General features: G+C 38.9%; 1 protein-coding gene across 1 annotated transcript; it reads right to left on the minus strand.

Moving 5' to 3' along the window:
- Positions 1 to 4,085: 4,085 nt before the first annotated feature.
- LOC127878529 (anhydro-N-acetylmuramic acid kinase-like) lies at positions 4,086 to 7,181 on the minus strand. The gene is made up of 2 exons (XM_052425061.1): positions 6,154 to 7,181; positions 4,086 to 5,217 (listed from the first exon to the last, which is right to left on the minus strand). Exons 1-2 carry the CDS (start codon positions 6,898 to 6,900, stop codon positions 4,819 to 4,821), a joined length of 1,146 nt encoding a protein of 381 aa, XP_052281021.1. The 5' UTR covers positions 6,901 to 7,181; the 3' UTR covers positions 4,086 to 4,818.
- Between the last annotated feature and the right edge of the window lie 631 nt (positions 7,182 to 7,812).

Genomic DNA, 7,812 nt, shown 5'->3' on the forward strand with positions numbered 1-7,812 from the left:
CTTCAGTGTTCAACCTTTTCAGAAAGGTGGTGGAGCCTTTGAGATGGGGTAATTCACGATAAAAAGTGAAATTATTATTCTGAAAATTCAGAACTATTTGTCCAAAGCATTAATTAGTCCAGCTTGAATGGATGTTCCAAAAGCTTGGTGAAAGTGATGAGCATGATGAGATAGAGTGAAGCACAAAAACCAGGTAAAAGGGCAAGTCCAATTTAGAAAATCAGTCATTACCATTTGTTATTGGCGTCACTTTTTCCATATTAAGTGGATTTAAAAAAAAGGACAGAATAGATATGCATTATAAGATGGAGTGTAGCATGACAAGATGGTGTTTATTTAAGTGCAAGATTTAGGTCCAAGGTCACATATCAAGGTCAAAGCTCCAACATAATAAAGTCATCAGAAGCACTTTGTCTCAGAAAAATATCTTCCTCCAGCAAGTGTGGTTTTCAAACATTTGGCAGAAGTGATGACCAAGATGAGTCAGATTGTTGCGCGCAGGCTCCTAGGTTAAATATCAAGATGAGACTGAGTTACATAATTTTTCTGAAAGCCCAACAAATTTTAACAACAGTGAAATATTATGTCGCCAAAGGATCATTTAGGTGAAGTTTTGTCGAGGTCTGCTGGACCGTTTTGAGGTTGGCTAAAATAAATTAAGATAAAAAAGTTCAATAAATACTGAATGTAAGAGTGAGAGAAAAATACTTTTGTGCTCCATAAAGTAGTACTGGCTTCACAATGGTATTTAAGAGCCTGATCTTTGTGTTGATGCCTATTGCACTGGATCATCAAAATTAATGTTCTTTAGCTGATGGAAGGCTGCTAATGCTGTACATATGCTGGGTCTGACATCTGTGTCTGAGATAGGTGAAACTATTACTCCTTTTCCAGTGCCTCGCCTTTGACAGATGAGTCTGTGCTGCATCCTCCTACTCATGCCCCTGGAACAGTTGTAACGCACTGGAAGTGCTTCTCCCAGGACCAGTCCATCTTGATTCCGTGATTCCTAGGATGGCGAGGTTAAGCATCCTCATCTCTCCAACAACTTTCACTGTCTTTCCAGTACATGGTTCGGACGTTTGTGTGTGGTGGTCCTTTTGAGATGATGGTCTTCGGCCAGATGGCTTCTAGTTGACTCTGGCGTCATACACCCACCAGCTAGAGGTCCATCTTCTCCCAGGTCCGTAATGTCTGTTGTTATGCTGTTTGGTGTTTCTGTAACAATAAGGTTTTGACAGGTACAGTAGCTGGCCCGAGTCCCAACCCTCTTTCTTTTTTAGTCGGCTTATGACCGTCCTTGGCAGAGTTTTTTTTAGGTAATTCTCAAACATTAACTTATTAAATTCAACCTTAGTACCAGTACTTGACCCGAAATTAATGACTACATGTCATAATAGCTTAAGTACAATGTAATTGTGCTATTTACCTGTGCTTCAAACACATGTGATCACATCTTAAAGCTTAAAAACGCTTATCCAAGAAACGTGTCTACATTAGTCAAAACTTATCTAGTCACCATCGTCAAAACTAGTTGCTTTGTTTTTTAAATATCAGGAATACTTTTGTTTGGTTACTGAATTATTTCTTTGAAACACAAAATTAATACCCGCCGGATGATGAAGTTAACATCGTGTTTTGTATGGTGATAACGGTGATAACAGGATAATAATATGATGACGGTTAAGATGATTATTATGAGAAAATCTTTATGAGGAAGACAATGAGGATAATAGACTTGATGGTATTATGGTTTAGGTGTTGTAATTGATGATGATTTAGAGGTTAATACCTCGTTGCTTGAGGGCCAGAAGTGATAATCGGCCCGCAGAGTGAATACTCGCCCTGAAGGCCCGAGAAAATTCGGGTCGGGTCGGGTCAGATAATACATAAGTTAATTAAAATAAAACTACATTAATTGGCATAGCATGTTTTAGCGTTCTTATATATTCAACTGTTTGTCAAGTATATTGTTTAGATTATTATACTTTTTATTGTTTTGATTTATTTAATTATGAATGAAATACTGAACTTAATATATAACTATTTATTAGGTTTACACAACGTTATTGCAAATGTTTGTATTACTTGGAATAGCGATCAAAAGTGCATAGGAAAACAACATGTCAAGCAAAAATAAAGCTTGTCTTATTTGGAGGAGAGGTGCCAAAATAACTTTCACTGTAAGCTCTAACTGCCTTTTCTAATTTGAAGTCGATGTATGTTATAATACAAGCTTTGTTTTTTTAACGTCGCCATTTTGTGATGTGAATAACAAATTAAACTCGACGTTAACGCTTTTGGTGCGTCACTTCTATTCATTTATGACTATTTGTAATACCAACACTGCTTAAAATGATAAAGGATGTGATGTTTTCTTCACTTGTTTAAAATACATGATTTGACTTCACGTTTTACATGTAATCTTGTATTTAGTAGCTTAATTGCGACCTGAACCGGTATCGTTCGCAAAAACTTGGACCCGGATCCGCGGGTATTTTTTGACCCGCGGATTCGGGTTTTTACGGGTACCCGTTTGAGCACTAGACAATCATATGGTCGTAGTTGGCGCCTTCAATTTCATCATGCGATGAACGAGTGATTTCGTTGTTTACACATGCTATTCTTTGATAAGACAGGCCTAACATGTCACGTAAGTTAACTAACATGAATGGCAAATTTAGTTGAGTATTGAGATAAGAGAGCGTCATACAAGACCAAGATGTTTGGCACAGTTTTGGGGATAACATTAGATGAAGCTCTGTATCTTGGATACGGCGACTCTTGAATACCTCATTGATACACACCCCTCATTGATACACACCTGCGTTTAGTTATCAGCCTCATTGGCCTTTCGTACCTCATACGACTTTTTAAGGGTTTTTTAAATTTATGTTGTCAAATAAAAAAATGTATTTGTTAACACTATTAACAGCGCTTTACAAAAAAACACACAATAACATGTTTATAAATATAGGTATTGCTATACACGAAATATGGTTAAAGCTTTTGTATTTCTTACCAAAAAAACTATGGAACTGGCCCTTTAATATCTACTTACGTTGACGCACACCATTTCCGCGCGCTGAGACAAAACAGTTACATAGGTCGAAACGGAAATGAGAAACCAGTGCTGGGAGACTCTCGCCTGTCAAGTGCGTTTCCAGATACTAGTACATAGTTATAAGCATCGCCCCAGCAGAGCCAGAAGGGCTTATACCGTATGCCTCTTTTGCTTATTTGAGGATGGTATCTCGTGACTTGTAACATATTCATTGGTATGAATTAGTAAGATGTGTACCCTTCGAAAGCTCTGAATAATGTCTGCAACTTCACATTACAATCAACACTTGTTTATCAGGTGTAAGTGTTCCAGAACATTCCGTGTCTTCTCTCAACAGTCTGTATTGTAACCATTCTATTTTGCACAGGTCGATGTCCCTGCTCATTAGCTTCATGATGTCCAGATAAGAACGACAAAAACTCAAGCTTTTGTTTGTACGCGGGTGACACGAGTTGTCTTAAACATATTTGCAGTGGCTAGGCAATACAATTGTCTAGTTGTTGATCCGGTCATAAAGTAGAGATCAAAATATTAATTTTGCTTGTCAAAAATACAATAATGTGTGTGCGTGTCCTCTCCATTTTTGTTATAATAATGAAATTGTATTGAGAATGTCTGAATGTGCTACGTCGGTACTTAGTGTAAAGTGTAAAGTTGGACCAGCGGTACTTCAGTCATTCTTTCTATGGTAACACGTCTATGTATACAAGAAAAATGCTAACTACAAAAGTGTATGACTACATTGCACAATTTAATGCAAGCATGTATCTTGTAACCCATTGTCGATAGATACAAAACCAGTTCATTTTGTTAGTTTCGACCGTCTTAGATATGTTCGTATTCAACGGAAAACATATTTTAATCTCGCTGAACCCAGCTCTGATACAGCTAGCTTGCAAACGACGTCATCAGACAGCTTGGACATGCTTTTGTTGAAGTAAGGCATTGTGACAGTAAAATACTTATTACCGCTTTGACAATTCGCGCAAATGGCCAATATTTGCATAAAACACGCATAATAATCAGTAAATTTATGTTTTATTTGAACATAAAATGTAAGCGTTTCAATAGCAAAAAGTACATACACAATCACGGAATGAGTAACGAAACAGTTGAGCAAATAAAAATGTGTGTTCTTTTTTTTTAAGTCACTATTAATCCTTTTCTCCCATCGTTTTCGCTGGTATACACTGGGAGAAGAAAACAATTATTCCAAAATGTGCTAGTATGTTCCTTCTGTTGCAATGACCATACGACATTAATATCGAAGCAATTAGACTAAGTGTTATTTCTTAAAAATTGACCCAGCATTTGAAAAAATATTGCAAGACATATACATATTCAGAAAGGAAATTCATTTCTGCGTTGAATAAGACCGAGATCGTGAAAATCGCTGCACAATTGATGAAGATATGGCTGTTCAAAGCGATACACCCCGTTTTGGGGTGATTTTGAGTTGCATACCTTGTTATATATATATTTGATAGTGAATTTTTTTTTCAGAAACGTTAATTTTTTGTTATAGTATGATTATTTATCATTCAAAATGATGTTTTCACTAATTAATATCATTGCAACACGCTAACCACCTGTGGTTATGACACCGGACATACAATGGCCACACAAATATATAGCTACACCACTGATGGAACGTTTGTTTCGTATTCTGACCGTTCTTCTTTTTAAAGCTGAAAGTCTAAAATTCTCGTCACACACGTGCAATTGCTCGACGATCTGCGTATTTTCAATGCCATTCAGTGCAACAGACTTTTGTTTTTCAACGCCGGACACGTTGCTGGTCTGTGGATACTTCCGGAAACCGAATCTTTCCGAGCACCGGTTGTTTCCCGAAAGACATTCTCGACGCCCAGCAAACAGCGCATGCCAAGGAAAGCAAAAATCAGGGCTTCCTTGAAATTAATGGTTTCCTCGTCTACTTCCTGAACAACAAGTCCTTGCACTTCAATAAGTTGTCGTATGTTCTCCATAAGGAACTTGTTTAAAGCGCCCCCTCCCGTTATAAGCACCGTTGGTGCGTTGCCAGGCAACGCGGTTGCTAGGGAGTTTTTCGCCTCCAGGCACGCTTTCGCTACCATGGAAGCTACGTGCTCCGTGCACGTGCGCAGGAGATCAACGACAATGTACTTGTCAGTCTAGAACAAAGAAACACCTTTTGAATTGTTAAATTCAGATTGGACCGTATTGGACTTATCAACGTACATATAGTCATGTTTTTTTGTTTTTTTTTAAACTATCCATAAAATAAATTACCACATGTATAACTAGTGATATTTTAAATCTCTACATGCCATAGAACGACTAATCTAACCGATACGTTCCTATATTTAACTACTAGTATTTAGCATCGTCTAAAATTGGGTCGCTTTCAAGCTACATAGAATTAAAAGTTAAACAGCCTACAGCATTGGAACATGCTATGCACGTGCATTCCGAAGCACTTCATGTATAGTGCATGTTTTCGTTACGGGTTAACGTCCATAAAGCCTAACACCAAGGGATGAAACTAGGATCATAACATCATATTCGCGTGCACACCTCATATGAGACGGAAATAATAATGTTACTGACAATCTATCGAGAGCATATCGTTAGTCATTTTCGTATGATGGCTGTTTTCTACCACATCGTTCTGGGGTGTTGGACAGTTTGTTGAATTTCGCCAATAAGACAACATAAAAGAACGACAAATACACCCACCAGAACGACGAAAGGTTAATCGTCAATTATGATACGTGTCGCTCTTTTTGTTGGTCTGGTGTGTATATTGTTCGTTCTCGTTTAAATATTTGTCGTTTTGGCGTGTTGGCGGTCATCAAACCCAACAACAAGCTGAAATGACTGGGCGGAAATTAGCCACCATAACTGTTGCTGTTTGACAAGGTCGCAGTGGCGGCCGGGTAATGAATGTGGTGTCCACCTAGCGTTCGGGAGGTCACGGGTTCGATCTACAGTGTTTGCGCGTTCCCCAAAGACACCAAGTACTGGTTCTACTCAATACTCCTTGTATACTCAAAGTGCTTCGATGCTCCAGAGGAGCCCTGCACACAATGGGAAGAAAAAAGACTTACATCTAGTATAGGCATAATGTTCGATTCTATATAATCTCTCCAGAGTGATTTCGGCGCTGCATCCTGGTAGTAGGCGATGGTTTTTAGCTTCAAAAGCACTTCCGGGATTACGTTGCCATTTCTAGCCAGCTCCCCGTCTTTATCGAACGCCATACCAGCGTTTGCTTTTGACGCCAAATAGTTAAGCATAATGTTACACGCACAGATGTCATACCCCACCAGGCCTCTCACCCCGATATTTGCGATCCCACCCAAATTGACACAAATATCGCTGTTTCTAAAAAGGAATTTTTCTCCACATGGGACTAGCGGCGCTCCCTGGCCACCAAGACAGACGTCCTTAGACCGGAAGCTGGTTACGAACGGGACTTTTAGTACCGTCGCCGTCACTTCGCCGTCACCCAGTTGAAAGGCGACGCCATCGTGTGGATTGTGAAACAAACTATGTCCATGGGAGGCGACAAATTGGACCTTATGATCAAGCCTGTGTTTGGTGATAAATCGCGCCACGCTGTGGCCGACGAAAAGCCCGTAATCGACGTTTACTTTGACGAAATGCGCGGCCGACAGCATCGCGGCGTTACGTAAGCGCTCCGTCCACTGTTCGTCGTATGAGATGGTTTCCGCATTGAGAATTCTGTATCCCCAGAGATCCGAACAAATGTCACCCGTAAATTCAACGCAGCACACGTCTAGGCCGTCAAGTGACGAGCCCGACATACATCCGATTCCTACGAAAGACGACATTGTTTATCCAGCACGCATCGTAAGCCGTTATCCCAAATCCTTTAAAAAATTAAATTTCATATACTATTTTAGTCACGCAAAACTCCTTGTCGAACAAAACTTGTTCTGACTGGTGTCTTGAATCCTTGTCTATCCGCTAGGTCAGATAAAGTTTACCTTGAAGTACGCTGCGTTCATACTATGTGCTCAAGGCGGTATACGTTCTGCAGAAAGCGATGTATGAAATATAAAATGCCGCTATACAAGTGAACATCAATCATGTGCATTGGAACAAGTGAGTTAAAAGCCTAAAAAATAACTTCATCTGTTAAAGGGGCCGTTCAACAGATTTCGCATTTATTTAAGCTTTTCATTAAATGCATTATATTGATAAATTTAAACGTTTGAACTAAAAATCTCCAGTAAAAAACAAGAATACAAATTAACTCCCAATAGGGCTCGAACCACTGACCCTTGGAGTAAAAAGTCTCCGCATAGACCACTCGACCATCCATGCTCAGAGCGGATGTATTTTTTTTACCTATATAAGCAATCCTCGTAGTATCCCAAAATAAAACGACTACAGAACTTTCCAAATTATTCAATCGTTTCGCTTGATAATTTTCAGGTTTTCATATCATCAAAAGATGCATATAATATATACTTAAGAGCATGGTAAATGGTCAGTATTACTATTTCCTCAAAAAGATCATAACTACAACGAAAATTTGCGAATCTGAAACAACTTTTTATTTTTATTTTTGTCAATTTACCATAACGTGAAATCTGTTTGACGGCCCCTTTAATGTATGCAAATAAAATCACAGAGATAGCTGTATTCATAAATCTGTACATGTCGCCTTCTCGTTCGTTCAAGGTAGAGGTAAAGATACGGGCAGATATGGGTTGTGTTATACATGTACTTGTTCAGTT

The sequence above is a fragment of the Dreissena polymorpha genome, chromosome 4 (assembly GCF_020536995.1).
Source record: "Dreissena polymorpha isolate Duluth1 chromosome 4, UMN_Dpol_1.0, whole genome shotgun sequence".
NCBI classification, from domain to species: domain Eukaryota; kingdom Metazoa; phylum Mollusca; class Bivalvia; order Myida; family Dreissenidae; genus Dreissena; species Dreissena polymorpha.

What these genes read in the sequence shown, in the direction of transcription:
- LOC127878529 (XM_052425061.1), bottom strand. Translation starts at nt 6,900, where the DNA reads ATGTCGTCTTTCGTAGGAATCGGATGTATGTCGGGCTCGTCACTTGAC. An exon ending in ACATTATGCCTATACTAGAT is followed by an intron (nt 5,218 to 6,153) that starts GTAAGTCTTTTT and finishes TCTTTGTTCTAG; the next exon opens with ACTGACAAGTACATTGTCGT.